General features: G+C 33.7%; 1 protein-coding gene across 2 annotated transcripts; it reads left to right on the forward strand.

Annotated features, from left to right (window-relative positions):
• The first annotated feature begins 1,263 nt into the window (after positions 1–1,263).
• On the forward strand, positions 1,264–5,686 carry LOC125830962 (uncharacterized). 2 transcript variants are annotated; one of them, XM_049510154.1, is made up of 6 exons: positions 1,264–1,677; positions 2,461–2,603; positions 3,681–3,824; positions 3,963–4,148; positions 4,394–4,518; positions 5,265–5,686. In XM_049510154.1, exons 1-6 carry the CDS (start codon positions 1,482–1,484, stop codon positions 5,488–5,490), a joined length of 1,020 nt encoding a protein of 339 aa, XP_049366111.1. In that variant the 5' UTR covers positions 1,264–1,481; the 3' UTR covers positions 5,491–5,686. The 2 variants fall into 2 exon arrangements, with proteins under 2 accessions (XP_049366111.1, XP_049366119.1); XM_049510162.1 differs by lacking the exon at positions 5,265–5,686 and adding an exon at positions 4,603–4,707 and having other exon boundaries at positions 1,409–1,677.
• Positions 5,687–21,278: the final 15,592 nt, after the last annotated feature.

Raw genomic sequence — 21,278 nt, forward strand, 5'->3', positions numbered from 1 at the left:
ATGTAGGTTCAATTGGGGTGGTAAGGAGTACCCGTATTCTATTCCTTTAGCTTGTGTTTAGGAGTTTACTTGCTGAGTACCGTGTGATTTGGTACTCACCCCTTGCTTCTACAAATTTTTGTAGGTTACAAGCCTGAATTTTTGTAGTACTTGTCATTCTCTTCTTTTCCAAGGCTTCTTGGAGATTTGTGAGGTAGTTGTTTGTCGTCTCAGCAGACCTTCTTACTCCTATTTATGATCTTGTTTTATTCTAGAAACAATGTCATTTGAAACTTGTGTTTTTCTTTTGAATCAATTCTAATACTTTAGATGCGTGTACAGGTGACAACCAGATTTTGGGGATATTTTTAAGTTGATTATAAAATTTCCGCATTTTATTGTAATGGTTGAATTTTAGGTTGACTTGTCTTGGTGGGATAAGACGAGTGCCATCACGTCTTTTTTTGGGTCATGACACTATTTGAGTATATGTTTGTATAATTCAATTGATAAGATGTGGTATAAAACTATGACCAAAATAGTGTCGAACTCTAATTTTGGTGACCAACTAACCCCATATGTTCCTTTGAGATGCATTATTGAGTTTTTCTGGATCTAATTAATTAATTAATATATTGATGAGAATTTCTACAAATTTTATAGAATTTTTAAGAAGCAATTAATTCAAATTTTACATATTTTATGAATCTTACTTGGCTTTTAGGCTGTGTTTTTCAATTTTTTTAATCTGTCGTTGACTTAAATATTTTAAAAAATGTTTCCCTATTAAATAAACTTACTTTTCAAAATTCTCTTCAAATTTCAACCTAGCTCCTATCCCACTTTGATACAGTACTCGATCTTGACCTGAAATCCGACTCCAAATGCCGATCCAAACCCCTTACCTCGACCTGAAACCCGACTTCGACCGTAATCCCAACCCCGAATCCTAACCATGACCCCAATTCAAAACTCAACTCTAGACTCAAGAATTCACCCTCGACCCAACGTGGGACTCGACTCTTGACCCCAAATTGGAGTCACATGTGGTCATGGCTCGATGAGTATCCAATTTTGGATCAAAATCAAGGTCAAGGTTAGAACGAGTTCTGTGTCGTGTCCTGAACATGGCTTGGGTTAGTGTTTGGTTCTAGGTTAGGGTTAGGCAAGAGTCGAGGGTAGGATTAAGAGTTGAGATTAAGAATTGTGTCTCGGGGTCAGGATATGTATTTAAAGGATGGGGATCGTGTCTGATGTCATATCATTTAGGACAATCGAGGCAAATAAGTGAAGAAAACAAAAGTTTCGACAGAAACTCAATTTATACGCATACATACATGTGTATAGAGTATAGAGCCAATACTATATGTTAAAAAAACTGAAAAATTATTAATTAAACTAAGAAAATAAAGAAAACGAAAACTTGTTTCGAGACAGAGGTGAAAAGATTGAGATCTAGAGTAGTAGTAGAACGAACTGACGAGAAGGAGCTATAGAAGAAAATGGGATGCTCGTTCTCAGGGTTGAATGGGCTATACGACGCCGTTAATGGCGGAGGTGATGTTTGGATCAATGAGAATCGGTTCAAGATCATTCGGCAGCTCGGTGAAGGTGGTTTTGCCTATGTCTTCCTTGTTAAAGAAGTCCTTTCTGACCCTGGAATTTCCAAGAAATTCAAAGACCCTTCTCACATCTCAGGTACTCAATCCATTGACTGTTCTATTTTTCTAATTTCTTATTATCTCATAATTGGATGAGATTTGTGAGTATTACACATTTTGTTTAGTTGTAGTAGCTATGGGTAAGTTCAATGTCAAATATTGGAGCACAGGGACCTTTTTTAAAAATTGAATCTTTGATGCATAAGCTGATTTTGGCAAATATTGCTTATGTTCAATCACTACGAGGCGTATTAAACTTCAGAATGCATTTATTCCCTGAGAAATTGGTTGTTTAACTTCTAAAGCTCACTGCAGGTGCCTGAAGTCTGTGTTGTGCAGACTCTCCAAAACAGCTGCTGCACCCATGTTGTATCCTCCAAAAATGTGCTACTTTTGGAGGATCCAACACATACTCATAAGACTTTTTTGGAGAGTCTGAGCAACTTAGCTTGAAATACACCATATTTAACAATCAGAAAATAAAATAACACAAGAAAAAGAGAACCTTTGCAGCTATATTTCCTTTATTTTTGTATTTCCTTGTTGTTGGGTGGATGATTTGTAATTGCTCAAATGAGTTATAAAAGGAAAGTTCAGCAATACTTTTTGATCAGTCAGTAAGGCTTATTTTGTTTCCTTATGTGCCTGATCCAATCTGATCATTAAATCGTTCTTTTTGGAAAATAGTGCAAGGTATAAGCTTTGTCCTGTTGTATGTAGTCTTCATGTTCTCTTATTCTAAATAAATTATTCAAAGTTTGTCATTTTCCCATCAATTTGGTGATTGCATGATATTCAAAATCACTGTCTGAATGTGCAGATGACGGAACTTATGCCATGAAAAAAGTTCTTATTCAGAATAGTGAACAGCTGGAGATGGTGAGGGAGGAGATTCGTGTTTCATCTCTATTTAGTCATCCCAACCTGCTTCCTCTTCTTGATCATGCTATCATTTCAGTCAAGGTAATTGCTGCAAGCGCATTAGGTTTGTGTTGATTAGAAAATGGAATGAAAGAGCTGCACTTCTCCCTAATCACTCTGATTATATGTTAGCTATAGGGCTTCAAACAATTAGGTTGTGGAAGTATTAAGTTGAGATTGCACTGTCATGCATAGCAGGTGATTCATAGCACAGTTGTTTATCCTTGGTACTGAATCCTATCACAAGAAATTGATGCTCATATATGCTTTGCTTTTAGATGAAGGTGGAGCATGGTGTTATTAGAAACCATTACTTCGTTGCTTTAAGCAACAAAGTAATACAAAATGAGGGGTTATCGCTTCATGGGCGAAGCCATGTGCTTCAAAGAAGTGTGCACTTAATTATAATACACAAAATGATCCTAATGAGAGGCGATTTCATTGAATATCAACTTTGAATTGGATAAACATCAATATTATTGTAAAATGGTTGTTAAGATTAGTTCTTTAAATTGCGATTTGATTATTATAATACTAAATTTATAATTGTTTGGTAACTTTTTGGAGGTGGCCAACATTCCTTAATGCTGAAGAATACAATAGTACTAATTCTCAAAAAAAATAATAATTATAATTGTTTGGTGTATTTTTAATTTTCCGTGATATGTGCTTCACTTAAAGGAAGCGTGTGCTTCATTTCTAGCCCCATGGACTTTGTTGCTTCTCTGCGCTTTTTTGCTTTTAAGAACACTGGGAACACTAAGCATGAAGTAGCTTGAACATCCACGCTAGTTGCCAAAAGAAGTGTTCTCCTCTAGTTCGTTTCTTTTGTCAAAAGGGTAGGAGGGAGGCTATGAATTGAGGAATCCTACATGTTTAGAAGTATTTAAACATTATTCTCCAACCACTTTCTGTTTCTTGGTCATGTACTTATTTTTGAAGCTTTCATTAGTCATTTACAGAAATACACGCTATTATTTTTTTTTTGAAACTGGTAACAGAAATGCTCGCTATTATTGTGTTAAATGTGTTAGTCATGCTGCTTTGTGTCTTCTTAGTTGCTTTCTCAATACTATATCTTATGCCTTTGGATTCTATCTACATAATTTATTTGGACAGGTCGCCCAAGATCAGTCTTTGAAGCATGAAGCTTATCTATTATTTCCAGTTCATTTGGATGGGACATTACTGGATAATGCCAAAACGATGAATGCTAAGAAGGAGTTCTTTTCTACTTCAGATGTGCTTCAAATATTTCGCCAGGTAAACAAGAATTAGTGTATTCAGAAAATTTGTGCATTTTTACGGTTTTCTGGGGATTAAAAAAGGGTAAGGACAAATACAACTGTGACGCCAATAAAAGAAGCTTTGTTAGAACTTGAAAGAAAAGTCTTCTTGCAGCTTTGTGCAGGACTCAAACATATGCATAGCTTGGATCCCCCTTATGCACATAATGATGTCAAACCTGGTAATGTCCTTTTAACCCATAGAAAAGGACAGCCACCACTTGCAATATTAATGGATTTTGGAAGTGCACGTCCTGCAAGAAGGCAAATTCGCTCTCGTTCAGAGGCCCTTCAATTGCAGGTATATCTGGGTTCTGATTCTTTTATTATGTAGACGTATGTTATGTTGTTTGTATGCCTGTAGGCTTCTTGTGTTTGCTTCTTCTGAACCTGGCGAAAGTGATTTTCTGTTTGCTTTGATATGCAAATTACAATTAAGTTGTAACGGGTGTTATCTTTCATAATTGGCTTCCATTTCTGATATTGTATACGTAACCCATTTTGTTGCATTTTCTCTGCTTTTAATTTCTGGTGTTGGTTATGTAGGAATGGGCAGCTGAGCATGTGTCAGCACCTTTCCGAGCACCTGAATTATGGGATTGCCCAAGCCAATGTGACATTGATGAAAGGACTGATATCTGGTCACTAGGTTGCACTTTATATGCAATAATGTAAGACTTCTGTATACTCTTGTGCAGATAGTTGTAGCTTTTTCTGTGCCACAGAAAATAAATTTTATTTTCTTGTTTACATAGCTGTTGGTTGCATCAAGACTGTCCAATAATTTTAGGTTTGATGTGAATAAGATTGGTAGGCCTACTCATCTCCACCATGGAATTTCCTGCACTTGACATTCATCCTGTGAATTTAGTATTTAGGTGCTTGTACTGACGGAATGTATGGCCTTGTTGTATGATTCTCTGTGTAATAGATGATTTGTCTCCCTGTGCCTAAGCCTTGGTGGGTAGAATTACCCGGTACCTGTGCTATGTGGTACTCAGTGGAATAGTTAATGTACGTGCAAGTTGGCTTGGACACCACCATCATAAAAAGTTATCAGCCCATTTTTTTTTTTTATTCAATTTTTTCAATTCAAAGAAATTGAATTTCTCTTGATCAATGTATGAACTGTTTGGAGGGGGACCTTGGAGTAATGGTAAAGTTGTCCTCGTGTGACCTATAGATCACAAGTTCGAGCTGTGAAATTAGTCATTGATGCTGCATTAGGGTAGATTGTCTATGTTACTTTCCCTTGGGGTACGGCCCTTTCTCGGACCCTGTGAACGTGGGATGCTTTCGTGCACTGGGCTGCCCTTTTTGAATGTACGAACTGTTTGCGTAATTATGAAATTTGGTTTTGATGGGGTCACTTACAATAAAAAGTAGTTAAATTTGCACTTCATGGCTCTATCTTCAGGTATGGGGTATCTCCTTTTGAGTATGCACTTGGAGAATCTGGTGGGAGTTTGCAGCTGGCTATTGTAAATGCACAAATAAAGTGGCCAACTGGGCCTAAGCCTCCATATCCAGAGGGCCTACATCAGTTTGTGAAATGGATGCTTCAGCCTCAAGCAACAGTTCGACCTCGGATAGATGATATCGTAATCCATGTCGACAAACTGATCTCGAAGTTTTCACATTAGAAGGATGGAGGAGACACATTGGGTTAGTCTACATATGTGTCATCCATATAAACATCTTTGCATGTTACGTATATACCATATGTTACTGTTCATTCTTCACCTTTTTCCAGTCGAAATGTGATTGAAGAAGCAGTAGTTCTCTGTTGTTTAGTGATAGAAGAAGGAATATATATGTGATGAGAGGGTATTTTTGGGAGTTAAATGTAGTTACATAGTCTGATTGCTGTTGATATTTTATTTATCCAGCCTTTTGAAGTAGACTTTTCCTATGTTGTAATAACTTATTTTCGTAGAAAAAACACAAAAAATTCCTTCAGGCTGTTGAATTTCAAACTTTTCGCTGTAATGTTTTGATGCTATCAATCTAAGTGAAGGTCATTGATCTTGATACACAAGTAAAAAAAACCTCCGCGCTCAACAGAGAAGAAAAGGAAGGGTGTGTAAATTTGAGAGACCCTCGTACTTGTCCCCGTTTAAAATATTTGCTTTGATCGAGTTGAGACTTTTGACCCTCCGCGCTCCAAACAAAATTTCAAGTCTCGAACATGAGACATTTGATTTAGGAATGAGTCAATGAAAAGATCCTATCTCCATTTCTTCATTAATTAAACGTGAGAATGTAATAATCAGATTCTTTCTCCATCTAGTTAAAGATGGCCAATAAAATTCCATTTCTTTTTGAAAGTGAAATCTATTAAGATCTAATTAGGCACACTGCTTGAATTTTTAATACAACACTTGATGCATTATGGATAAGTTAACGAAAGTATAAAGGAAAAGAATATGATTACTGTGTTTAATTAATTGGTTTAATATTCCCACCTAATTAATCTATACCAAAAAAGTTCATAAAAAAAGCGTTATGGGAAACATATGATTCTCCCAAAAGAGATCAGTCCAGTTAAAATATTCTCATGTTAACAATATTAGTATATTTTTTAAATAAACGTGTAAAAAGAAAAATTCTTGACGCACCAAGTTTATTATTGTGCCTACTTGGATGATATGATTCTTTTTTTTTTTTTGTATAATAAATTCACAATATTCAATTGTCTATAAAAACATATCATCATTGAACCAGTTTTCATCATAAAATCAAATCAAATAAACACAACAAGAAGAAAAATGCAACCAGGTGCAAAGTGGGAGGAAGTGAAGTATATAAAAACTAATTCAGCTGAATTATGGAAATGGAATTCCCCAATTCCATACTTATATTGTGCTGTTGGGTTCATTTGCGCTGCCGTTGCTTTCGCCATCTTCTATCGATTTCAAAATCGAGAAAATTCAATTTCAGATCATTCAGAGTCCGTAATACTGCCAGAAAAGAAAATATATGATGATCAAATAATAAGTGCATTAGATCCAGAGCCTAAAATAGTACTAGTCTTTGTTGGTAATGATAAATTACCTTTGTATATTGCAAAACCTACATATACTTTTTCTTCAAATAATTCCCAACAAGTTTAATTAATTAAGCATCTCTTCCTCTCTTTTTTCTCCTTATTGTAACACATTTTCTGTTAGCTATATATTATGTCATAACACGTACGTGTTTATTCAATTTCATTCCTTTTCATAGTCAAACACGTCTGTAGATTTTTTTTATTATTTTTTTTCATATGTGACAAATGATCATCTTATTTAAAAGCTTAAGTGGTTGTTGAAAAAAATTACAGTTTTAATTGATGATTCCTTTTATGGTAATAAAGATTGCCATACAAATTGCATGTGACAATATTAAAGGAGGGAAAATTAAAAAGAAAAAGGCAGAGACTTTGTAAGATCTCTAAATCACATAAAACTGTTCATATAACTACTTTATAAGTTACATGGGAGGAACTATAATTATATAATGCCCCATCAGATGGTGAGTGGACCTAAGGCTGGCAAGGGGACGGGGACTGGGGGACGGGACGGGACAGGGGACCAATTGACCGGGATTTTGAGGGGACCGGGATTGGGGGATAAAAATTTGTCCCATCTCGTCCCACTGTATATACGGGATGGGACGGGACATGAGATTTTTTTTTTTATATGTTTATTTATTTGTATTGAAATTATATGTTATTGAATAGCATTTTTAGTTTATTTAGTTTTCAATAACATTTTTAGCTAATAAAAATTGCTTAAGTTTTCAAATTTCAAATTTCAAGTTTCAATTTTCAAATTTGTATTTTAAAAGAATTTAACTTGAAATTTTAAATGTCAAATTTCAATTTTTAAATTAAGTATTTTAAAATTAAAATTAAAATGCAAGACAACAGTTATATAAAAAAGACTTGAATAAAGCCTTCAAATTTATTCAATAAAATCTAATTGCAACTTAAAACTTACAAGTTACAATTTACAAATATTAGTGGAGTAAATAATCTACGCAGCCACCTTCTAGGAAAGATTCTGTTTCAATAAGTTCTTATATGTAAAACTAATATTTGTTACAAATATTAGATGAGTAACTAATTTACGCAACCACCTTCTAGGAAGAGTTCTGTTTCAATTAGTTCTCGGATGTAATCTAATATTTGTATTCTCCTTTAAAATTCAATTCTAATTGTCGCATCATATCGACGGTAACATCCTCTGGTGTTGGCAAACTTGCTAGAAACTCTTGTGACTCTAATTCATCATCACTAGATCCAATTACCGCATTAATCCAAGCTTCTTATTTGGAACTTAACCTTGGCAAATTAGAATTCCTCCTCTCGGCGTTGACCCAGTCTCTAAATAAAACTGATGTTTCCAAACTTTCTTCCGCCAATGAATGTCTATGATCGCCAAGTTGAAACCTTGCCGCACTAAAAGCAACCTCTGATGCAACTGATGAACCTTGAATAACTAGAACATCACGAACCATTTTGCTCAAAATTGGAAATGCAACGCTTCGCCTCCTCCACCATGCTAATAAATCTTCATTGCTATCTCCGTCTTCCACTATTTCTAAAGATTGATTAAGATATTCTTCAAAATCATCACGGTTAGTAGAATTAAGACCAAGAAAACCTCGCATATAACTTGAAATTCGAGCTTTACTTTGAGGATTAGAAGTTTGACCAACTTCTCCTTGAGTATTTCCTGTAGTTATATATTTTTCATACAAAATTTTTGCTTCTACTTTTATGTTAGACTTACACATTTCACAAGTTGGATTTTCTTCCGGTAAAATTTCTAAAGTATCATAAAAAGTGTCAACAAGTCCCTGCACACCTTGTAATTTATAGTCAGGATGAAGTAAAGTAGCAGTTAAAAAAATTTAAGGAATAGGAAAAAAATATTTTTTGAAAATTTTCAATCATACCTTCAATTGCAACTCTAAATTTTTCAATTTTTTTGTATTTAGAAAATTGAATTGAAATAACACAAATATTTATTAATACTGATGAAATTGTAGGATTATAAATTCCAGAAAACATGATTGTAGCATCATAAAAAAGTCTTAAAAATTCTAATAGTTCATTAGTTTCTTCTCAATCTTCTTCACAAATTCTCTCTAATGGGTCAGCATTATGAGCATTAAACACTATTTGTATGGGTCTTTTATATTCGTAAGCAATTGAAAACATTTCGTAAAAAGAATTCCACCTTGTTTTAATATGTCTTGGAATTTTTCTTGATGGCAAATCACATAGTACACAACGCTCATTAAATTCCCTAATTTTAGCAGCTCTTTGAGCATAAAAAATCCAGGCAACAACATATTCAATTTTCATACAACCACATTTAAATAATGAAGTACCATCTTGTACAACTAAATTTAATACATGTGCAACACATCTAACATGAAAAGAATTATCATCAATTGGACTTAATCTAGTTTTTAACATACTAGCAACGTTTATATTATTAGATGTATTATCTAATGCGACAGACATTACTTTATCTATAAGGATGTAATAATCTAGAACACTCAAAATATTTGAAGCTAAATATGCACCACTTTTTTTCTCTACACATTCTTTATAACCTAAGATTCTTTTTTGTAAATTCCAGTTATGATCAATCCAATGTGTTGTAATCACGTCCATTAACACTACGACCCATGTACGAAGTTATAGACACTCTACAATCTAATATGTTAAATATACAACGAAGATATTGAGAGTGTTTACCTTGATATACAAAAACATCAGATTTAACAGTATTTCTTGAAAAACCTCTATAAGTAGGATTATAAGTTTGTTGAATATATTCAATAAAATCGGGATGTAAAGGAAAACTATAATGCAAACCACAAACATAAACCATTTTAGCTAAATTTTTGCGATCTCTTTCCTTATCATATTTACGTTGTGTTAGTGGACCACCGGGGTTAGAAGGATCTAATGTTCCTTGAACCATGTTAGAAGCCCCTACCGATTCATTAACATTAATATCAAAATCATTAACTGAAATTCCTTTTTTTTTATCGGCTAATGATTTAGCTTCTTTATATTTAATCGGCACACAAGATAACAAATGTCTATTTAAGCCCCCTGTCCCACCTTGACCTCCATCTTGTTTATGTTTAAAATGTTGCTTACACTTATTACAAATAGCAATAGAGTTTTTCTTATCTAAAGTCATAGATTGCCACATAACAGAAGTTTTAGAGCGTTGATACTTCACCTTCTCCCTTGTAGGAGATATAAGGGGTGGGCGTCCACAATTTTGCTCCGTTGAATTTGTAGTTTCATTTGGAACTTCTGTCACCGGACTAGTAGGTGTATCTTCTAATTCCTCTTCTCCCGAACCAACTTCTACTTCTTCACCTGAATTTTCATCAAGATAAGGATTAATATCACCATAAATTTGTTGTAAAATTTCATCATCGAGTTGAGCATTTGAATCAATATCATAAGAAGTATCATTAACATAAGTAGAATCATTTGTATTAAATCTAACTCTAGACATTGATTTAGAAGAAGTACCACCACATTTACTCTTATTTTTTTCCTTACTACTTTTTTTATTAAAATTAAATAATTTACTAATGCCACTTGGTTCTTTCTCTTTTTCTTTACCGGTATTTTTTTTAGAACTCATATTTAATTATATGTAAAGTGTAATATAAAAATAATAATAACACAAAAATTAATGATGAAAAATAAAATATAAATATTATGAAACAAATGTACCAAACGTCTGCGTTAATAGCAGACATTATAACCGATTCTTGAAGCTTGTAGTTTGTTGTAACTTGTAATTTGGAACTCCAATACTTGATAGCAAATATGAGAATTATATATATTATGATATAATATGAAAATTTAGAATTGAAATATATGTATTATGATATATTATGAGACCTAAATGGAATAAAAAATTGAGACTTAAGATTGAGAGGATATAGAAAATAGATGATTTTGTATGAAATAATAAGGGATAGAGGGGTATTTATAATATTAAAAATGGGTTAAAGTTTATTTATGATAACTTGAGAGTTTAAATTAAAGTATTAAAAGTAGGGGGATGGTAGGGGGTGTTGGGGAAGTGAAAAAGGTAAATAAATCCGTTGGGGGGCCCACTAGCCGTTGCCCCAACGAATATAATTTTAAAACAAAAAAAAATTAAAATTGAGGGGATCCCGCGAAACCGACCAGTTCAGCCGGGCAGGGACCGGGACCAAAGGGTGAACCGGCCCCTAACCGGTCCCCTATCCCGAACCCCTCCCAACCCGCGAGAACTTACGGGATCGGATCCGGTGAGGCGGTTCTCAAACTGTTCGCGGGCCGGGGCGGGCCGACCCCATCCCCCTGCCAGCCCTAAGCGGACCTAACAATGTTGTGCGTAAATTCCAACACATTTTACATCAAATCGATTCAACTTATGTGGATCGAATAATTTTAACAAAGTGAAAATATGTATCAATTTGTTTGATATTATAAGATATATATATGCGCAAATTTATACTTATTCCTAGCTTTGCAATGTGAAAGACAGATTTGTCATATCTAAGTTTGACTTGAACACTTAGAAAACATTATCTTCTTGTTTGTTCCTTCACACACCACATTTATTTAAAATACTACAAAGTGCAAAAAAGTGATGGACTGACCTGGTTTAGATTGAAATCTTTCCAGCCTTGGGATATTTGTCTTATAGCCAAAAAGAATTTGTAGGACAATTTTTACTTAATCACATGGAGCCCAAAAAAGTTCAATTGAAGACATGATCACGCAAAATGACAAGAAACAAGAATAATACATGCATGGGCCTAAGTTGTGTGGCAATTTAATTCCTCAATCCATTAATAGTTGTCCACTATTAATTTGATACACCCCTTAAAAATTATATATCTTATATATATAAAGAGAACCTTAGGTCCGCCTACGTGGCGCCACCACAAACCAGAATTCCCTTTTAATTTATTTATTTTCAAAACTAGCCTTCCCCTTTCATGAAAAGTTGCAACTTTTATGAAAAGCTGCGACTTTAATGAAAAGCTGCGACTTTAATGAAGAGTTGTGGCTTTTAGGAAAAGTTGTGACTTTTATGAAAAATTGTAACTTTAATGAAGAGTTGCGACTTTTATGAAGGGTTGTGACCTTTCCGAAGCGTTGCAACTTTTCCAAATAGTTGTAACATTTCCGATAAGGCACGATAAACATTTGTTCACACTACCCTTTTTTGTCTATAAATAGAGGAATTTCCTCTCATTTTAAAACAACGAAAATTCTGAACCTCCTCTTCTTCTTCACAATTAAATATTTGTGTGTTTTGCTTCTATTGAGTGACTCACTGACGCCATTGATTATGTTACAGATCCTGGACTCCTGGTATGTATTTTTACAGTCATTAATTTATGCTTATGTTATTAAGGATAAATGATAAGATGTAATAATTTTCATTTTCCTTTACATTATTAATGTTTGTTATTACGTAATCTTGTATGTAAGATAATATAGTGTTTTAGTTTTAATGACCGATAAGTTTTAAGTATTATTTTATAAATTCCGTGATATTAAATTCCCGCGTGAAGTCCGGGTAATTTTATTAGTCAATAAATAATAGAGTAATATTACTCTACTATTTTATCTTTTGACTTTATTAAATTTAATGTTTTGAGAAATGTGTTAGATGATAAATAATATTTAATAATAAGGGTAAAATAAACACAAAAAATAAATTATCTCTTGATTTTCTAAACTGGATAAATATTATTGGACAACTATTTTTAAAATAGTAGATAAATATTGTTGGACAACTATTTTTAAATAGTGGATAATTATAATTGGAGAGATGGGGTAATTATGAAACCATTTTCTAGGATTTACAAGTGAGGAACAACTAAAAAGGGGTTTATGATGTCCCATTCTTCACTTTTTTTTTCTTTCTGAATTTTAAGTGCCTTTTGCTACTTCCCCTTAATATCAAGAAAAATGACATCCCAAAAAAGCCAAAAAAGTAGGTCTTCCTACTATATAACATGAATAGCAACAAAAGATTCATATCATTAAAGGTAGTAATAATATTTTTGGACTTCAGATCTAACTAATTTGCCAGATCATCAACTAAGATTGCCATTTGCCAATATCACAATTAGAAAAAAAATTATTACTAGTAACATGTAATACTTGTTTATAAAAGGAAAAAGGTTTAAAAATCATAATTGTGATGCATTGAACAGAAAAGACAACTTTTTTTTTTTATTCATGTTTTATCCTTAACATCAAATACTATTCTCCATGTCATTTTTCAAGATAGCCACCCCAAATAGGCCCTTCAGTGCGCGATTCAGATTTAGTCGGGGCTCCAATATCGATTTCGGATACTAGGTGGGAAACAAAAAAAATAAGGATAGTGTGATAAAATATTTATATCAATAAATGTTTTTTTAATGGGTGTGCCAAATCAAACAATGACAAGTAAAAATGAACGGAGGGAGTAACTGATTAAGCTAGTGTTTGACTATAGATTTTGACTAATTTTTCACTGTTAGATCATAAATTTGGATCAGATTTCAACATGTTTTCAAGTTGACTAGCTTTTGGACTTCCACTTATAAAACTTCAAATTTTGATCAAAGAAAATACATGTCCAAACACAACTTAACGTTCCTAAAATACAAAGTAACTTCAAAAACTCAAATTTGCAAATTTCAAATTCAGAATCTATAGCTAAACCGGAGCTAAGAAACCAAATAAACTAGAACAATAAAGAGAAAGAAGTTAATTAATCACCAAGGGGTAAGTAAAAACTTACCCAAAATTGGATGGTTACGTCAAGTCGAGAGATGTATAATTATGTGTTTTAGCGCTTAACTTTGGTTAATTAACATGGAGTATATTTTTATCTCACCAGATTATTTAACTATAATAAATTTAGGAAAGTGCTAAATGGCTAGAAAATTTGGTCAAAATTTGGCCAGGAAATTAAAAAAACTATAATATTTTTTTATTTTAAAATAAATTGATTTTTTTTTTCATTTTTTAATTAAAAGGTATTAAAGTAAAAAAGGTAAAAATAATTCAAAAGATAAAATATCATTCTGACCAAATTCTGGCCAAATTTTCTGGCCAAAAAGATTTTTCCATAAATTTACATAGTTTGGTGTAAAACATCTGATGGTGGCAAGTATTTATTGGATTGGATGCAGTGCTTCTCCTTCTGATGTGCATACACAATGCAAATCAAAGATTAATTGAGTCAATCAATTCTGAATACCGATTGTCCCAAAAGAGAAAAAAGAAGGAAGTTAATTATTTCGTATATTCAATAATAATTATCCATTATTGACTTGCATAAGAATTAAGAAGCAGAGTAAACGAACTAAATCACCCTTATCCAAAAATTGAAAAATGAATAATATTTAAACGGGATAAATATTATTGAAAAATTCAAAATAGTATAATAGATAGGTAAAAATGAACCGTGGTAGTAGTTAATGTTGGAAAATATATAGATGGGGAAATTATAATATCAAAATAATGATACAAGAATTAGGATAAATACTACAACGATAATATTCTTAAGTAATATATATATATATATATATATATATATATATAATACTTGAGTCGTGCTAGGCACTATCCTAAGAAACTATTTCAGTGGTGTGAAATGTTTCCCCAGAATTAAACAAGTCTTCTCTAATTATAATTAGAAGACACATGAATCAACAAAATATAAATACTACAAAATAAAGCAAATCGAAAGAGGATATTTGAAATTGACTAAGTCTTACTCTTCACTTGGTTGCCACTCCTCAAAACTCCATCAACTACTATATATAGAGGAGCATTGGCAGTGGAGTAAAACATATTACACAATGTTACTTGGAGGCAAAGGGAGCATTTCTTGGAGACAAAGGAGTTAAATTTGGAAACAACGTAGATTAATACTTGGAGATTAAGTTTAATGACATAAGCACATTAGTTATCAACTTAATGACATAAGTGATTATGTCACAAATTAATAGAGTCCAAAATATGTCTTAAATTATTTTAAAATATCCAACAGTTAGAGAGTACCTTGTATTTGGCTCCCTGCACAAAACTTCACTGCTTGTTGAGAAGACTATTATCAGAAGACAAACAACTCCAGTTGGAGAAAAAGCTGCATTTTCATTTACTCGCATGCCTTTTGTTTTATTATTTGACATGACATTAGAAATCAGCAAGTTACAAATAAGTGAGGCCTGGAGGAGTTTCAGTATGACTATATTATATTATATACTCGTTCAGTCCTAATTTACGTGTCTTAATTCAATTGGACACATAATTAAAAAATAAAATTTTTTTATTGAATTTTATAGTCTTAAATTAAATATGTGTATGGTACTTTAAATCTTTTGATATTAAACTTGCTACCTGAGATGTTGAATTTTGAAAAACTTATTAAATATAAGCAAAAAAAAAAAAAAAAAGACACTTAAATTGAAATGAATTGAGCAACGTACATAATACAATATACATTATTCTCAGTAGCACAGCACATAGACTGTGCACCTCTCTCTGTAATTTGCATTCAAAGTATACAGCTTCTTATTAATGCGTCATGTTCAGTATTCAAAATAATAGTAGTAAAGATTTTATATCTTCTCTTCAGAGCAGCCCCAATTCTGTCCTTTCACATTTACTAAAAGGTAAATTTTGGGCGTGTTTCATGCAATCTGTCTTTTAAATAAAAAAAAACACATTCAAAACTTACTCACTCGACTAATTTGAATTCACCCATTGTAACCCACTAAAGTGGAAGATGCTCCTATTACGAGTTTCTTCATTTTCTATTGGCTTGAACTTAACATATAATAGATAAATATGTCTTTTAATTTGACTTCAGCTTACATATTGTTAAAGCCTCTAAGTTTTGAAGAATGGCAAAGTGAATAGAACAGGTCGTGCATACGTGATACAAAAGTACTTTGTCAAAAACGTATAGCAGTAGAAATTCAAGGTTAAGGTAGTTTTCTTAATCAATTAGGAAAACTACATAAAGTAGGAAAACTACTGTGTAAGGTTTCTGTGAAAGAGGTCGAGTACAAATAGGAGTCCAAGTTGAGGTCAACAAGGCTTTGTAGCGGCAAAGACAAAGTTGAGTCGAATAAGGACTTGCTGGAATTCTGATCTATAAATAGAGGGTTATTTTCTTCAGAAAGATTGCGCACTTACATTGAGAGTAATATCAAAACACGATCAAGAGTTGAGAGAGTTTTGATTTTTATTTTTGGGAGTGCTGCGAGTTGAGAGAAAAATTGTACGATTGTAGTCAAGAGTTTTGAATACAATCAAGTGTTTGTGAGTAAGTTTCGTTTGACAAGTTGAATTACTTGAAGAACGTTTGAAGACTAAAACCTGGGGTTTTTTTGTCTTGGGTAGTTAGGAATTAGAGTTTATAATTCCTTAGGTTACATAACTTTGTAATCGTTGTGTTATTTGAAGGTTTTTAAATAATACAAAGTACTGAGCAAGTTGTTATATGAAATTATTTATTGTTAAGATTCAAACAAATAAGAACAAGTAGTCATTACGTGTTCCTGTATAGAATTCAGGAGGGTAGAATTCCAACAAGTGGTATCAAAGCAGATTATCTTAATCAAGAGTCTAATAACTCGAGAGAAAGATCATTATGAGTTTTGCACCTCCTCTCGGACATGGTCAAGGGCAACACATCAACAGGCCTCCATTATTCAATGGTCAATACTACTCATGGTGGAAGACAAGGATGAAAGACTTCATTCAAGCCGAAGACTACGAACTATGGGTTAGAATCACTGATGGACCATTAACTCCTACTATTACGGATAGTGAAGGAAACATTGTACCAAAACCTAAAGATAAATACGGAGAAGCTGACTACAAGATGTTGGGAAAGAATGCAAATGCCAAATGCATTCTTGTATGTGGACTAGGACCTGATGAGTTTAATCGCATCTCAAGTTGTACCTCCGCGAAACAAATATGGGACACTTTACAGAACGCTCACGAAGGTACAACTCAAGTTCGAAAATTCAGAATTGCCAGCCTATGCTCTGAGTATGAAGCCTTCAAGATGAAATCCGGAGAATCACTTCAAGATATGATCACCAGATTCACTACTGTGGTGAACGAGTTAATCTCCTTGGGGAAAGTATACACCACTGAGGAACAGGTAGACAAAGTGCTTAGGACCTTGCCTAGATCATGGGAAATAAAAGTCACTGCAATCAGAGAAGCCAAGGACTTAACAAATATGACCTTGGATGAACTGGTAGGGAATCTCAAAACATATGAGATGAATGTTGACAAAAGAGGTGAAGGAAACAAAGAGAAAAATCTTGGACTCAAAGCAACTGAGAGTGAAGAATCAGATATAGATGACGAGAATTTAGCACTGATAAGCAGAAACTTCAAGAAACTCTTCAAAAGAGGAATGAATTCTTTGAAAAAGTCACCACCCACTAAAGAAAAGACTACAGAAAAATCACAAAGTGGTGGATGTTTTAAGTGTGGTAAAACCGATCATCAGATTAAGGATTGTCCTATGTGGGAAGCAGAATGGAGAAAGGAAAGAGCTGAAAAAGGAGAAAAGGGAACTTTTAAGCAAAAGAAAAAACAAAGAGAAGAAACAAGCAATGTATGCAGGTTGGGGAACAGGTTCGGACATGTATGAAGAAGATGTTGATGACATTGCCTTAATGGCCATGGAAGAATCAGAACCAGAACCTGAATCAGACTCTGAAGGAATGAAGGTAAATCTCTCTGATCTTAAAGATAAGTTAGTTAAATTCTCTAAGAAAAAATTATCCTTCTTAACGCTCACATCTATAGATACAATTCAAGAACTAGTTAAAACCAAGAAACAATTGCTTGCCTCCATGACTAGTTTAAAGTTTGAGTACATCGATCTCGAAAAACTCAACAGTGAACTACAAGAGAAAACCAAACAATTGCTGCAGAAAACTCAGCAACTTGAAACCTGCAATCTAGCACTAAAGTCTGAAAATATAAAACTGAAAATTCTTGATAAAGAAAAGTCATGCGATCAACCTAAGTATAAACATGAAGTGAATAAACTAAAAAATGACTTAAGCTTGGAAAAAGAAAATTCTAGAAGAATGAATCTTGAATTGTCCAGAATAAAAATTGATCTGGAAAGAGCAAATAAATGGACAAGATCATCCATGATAGTCGCACATCTAGGTAATAATACTAGAAACATTAAGGCTGGAATAGGTTTTGATAAATCTCAATATAAAACTTCTTTATTTTGTAGTCTCTGTGGTAAAACTGGTCATTCTAAACTAAATTGTCAAAAAACTAACACACACCTAAGGAACATACACTCTCTAAACAAAACAGGACTTCCAAAATGGATAAACAGAGATCTTATTCATCCTTTTGATCAAAACAAAGGACCCAAGTTGATCTGGGTTCCTAAAACTAACCTTTAATTGTTCCTTCAGGGAGAAGTGAGAGGAAGCAAGCAACATTGGTACATGGATAGCGCTTGCTCAAGACATATGACTAGAGACAAAACAATGTTTCTCTCACTTGATAAAGGAAAAGGTGGAATGGTAGCATTTGGTGGTGGAAAAAAGGGACAAATCAAAGGTATTGGTAAGATTGAAAGATCTGATGAACACTCAATCGAAAAGGTATACTACGTAGAAGGACTGAAACATAATTTACTTAGTATATCCCAACTATGCGACAAGGGAAACAAGGTAATTTTTCTATCCACCGGTGTTGAAGTAATTAATCTAATCACAAAAAAGGTAGTCTTAACTGGAAAAAGGGACAAACATATCTACACTGTAGACAATTCAATCACATCTGATGAGAATCTAGTATGTCTAAGTGTGTTGGATAAAGATCCTCTACTCTGGCATAAACGACTAGGTCATGCTAGCCAAGTACAACTAAATAAACTCATCACTAAGGACTTAGTAATAGGACTACCTAAAACAAAGTTCAAAGAAGAAAAGATGTGTGAAGCCTGCTCTCTAGGGAAACAAATAAAATCATCCTTTAAATCAAAACAGGTTGTAAGCTCAACCAAGTCCTTAGAACTAATTCACATGGATTTATGTGGACTAATGAGAGTCAAAAGCAGAGGAGGGAAAAGATATGTGTTTGTTTTAGTTGATGATTATACTAGGTTTACTTGGATACTATTCCTGACATCAAAAGATGATGCATTTGAAGCATTCTGCTCTTTAATAAGAAAGTTTCAAAAGAAATTTGATAAACAATTAATGGCAATCAGATCTAATCATGGAACAGAATTTGAAAACTCAAAGTTTGCCCAATATTGTGATGTCCATAGAGTCGACCATAATTTCTCTGCCCCTAGAACCCCTCAACAAAATGGTGTGGTTGAAAGGAAAAACAGAACTTTGCAAGAAATGGCTAGAACCATGATGATTGCAAACAAAATCACTAACCAATTCTGGGCAGAAGCCATAAATACTGCTTGTTATTCCATAAATAGATGCATGTCCAGACATGTGTTAAGTAAAACTCCCTATGAATTGTTAAAAGGTAGGAAACCCAACATCTCCCATCTAAGAGTGTTCGGGTGTAAGTGTTTTATTCATAATAATGGAAAAAATCTGCTAGGTAAATTTGATGCTAGAAGTGACAAATGGATCTTTTTGGGATACTCCACACATAGTAAAACATATAGGGTACTCAACGAAAGAACAATGTGTGTAGAAGAGAGTGTGTATGTTATATTTGATGAAAGCAATACTATGTCTAACCAAGATTTGCAGGAAAACGAAGTACCATCAAAAGAATACACTGACTCTGTACAGGAACAGATACAAGAAACAGGTCATTCAGATACAGTCAATGAAGACAGAGTTGAAACACATGAGAAAGATGATGTTTCAGAAAAGGTGCCTAATGAAAACCAAACAGATCTGAAAGATGGTCAAAATACAGAACAACCAAATTTGGTTCTAAAAGATTACAAATACCAAAGATCACATCCATTGGACAATATACTTACTGATCTCACTTCCGGAATAACCACCAGATCAGGGATAAAAAACCATTGTGCTTTTAATGCATCATATCCATGATGGAACCAAAGAAGATCAGTGAACCTCTCCAAGATGCAGATTGGATTATGGCTATGGAAGAAGAACTAAATCAGTTTGAAAAGAGTAAAGTTTGGCATCTGGTGCCGAAACCAACAAATAGAACCATAATTGGTACAAATTGGGTGTTTCGAAACAAGTTAGATGAACATGGTACGATAACAAGAAACAAAGCCAGGCTAGTAGTCCAAGGGTACAATCAAGAAGAAGGGATAGATTATGATGAAACATTCGCACCTGTGGCCAGGTTAGAGGCAATCAGATTACTCATTACATTTGCATCACACATGGAGTGCACCTTGTATCAAATGGATGTAAAAAATGCATTTCTTAATGGTTTACTAAGGGAAGAAGTATTTGTCAAACAACCTCTTGGTTTTGAAAACAATGACTATCCTGACTGTGTCTATAAACTTGATAAGGCTCTTTATGGGTTAAAACAAGCTCCAAGGGCATGGTATGATAGGTTGTCAAGGTTTCTCTTAAGCCATGGCTATTCAAGAAGGAAAATTGATAACTTTTTTTCTCAGAAACAAAGGAAATGACCTACTAATAGTACATGTGTATGTAGACGACATCATCTTTGGAGCCACAAACAATACTCTCACAAACGAATTTGCCAGCCTTATGAGCAACGAGTTTGAGATGAGTATGATTGGCGAATTGAACTACTTCCTGGGGCTCCAAATAAAGCAAACACAATCAGGTACCTTTATTCATCAATAAAAGTATGCCAAAGAACTACTCAAAAGGTTCAACATAGAAGATGCTAAACAAATTGATACCCCAATAGCTACAGCTACAAAATTAGACTTAGAAGGAACAGGTTCTGCTGTAGAACAAAAGTTGTATAGAGGCATGATTGGGTCTCTCTTGTACCTTACAGCCAGCAGACCAGATATTATGTTCAGTGTGGGATTATGTGCTCGATTTCAAACTAGTCCCAAAGAATCTCATCTCCAAGCTGTTAAAATAATTCTCAGATACTTAAAAGGAACCACTGATTTGGGACTATGGTATCCAAAGGGAAGTAACTTCGAATTAGTAAGGTATGCCGATGCAGATTATGCTAGTTACCTTGCAGACAGAAAGAGTACTACATGTATGGCTCACTTTCTTGGTTCATGTTTAATCTCCTGGGGATCAAAGAAACAAAACTCTGTTGCATTATCCACCGTAGAAGTTGAGTATGTGGCAGCAGCTTCGTGTTGTGCTCAATTATTGTGGATTAAACAACAGCTTAGGGACTTTGGGCTTCATGTTGAGTGTGTCCCAATTTTTTGTG

The sequence above is a fragment of the Solanum verrucosum genome, unplaced genomic scaffold (genome assembly GCF_900185275.1).
Source record: "Solanum verrucosum unplaced genomic scaffold, falcon-dt-bn FXZP01000102.1, whole genome shotgun sequence".
Taxonomy (NCBI): domain Eukaryota; kingdom Viridiplantae; phylum Streptophyta; class Magnoliopsida; order Solanales; family Solanaceae; genus Solanum; species Solanum verrucosum.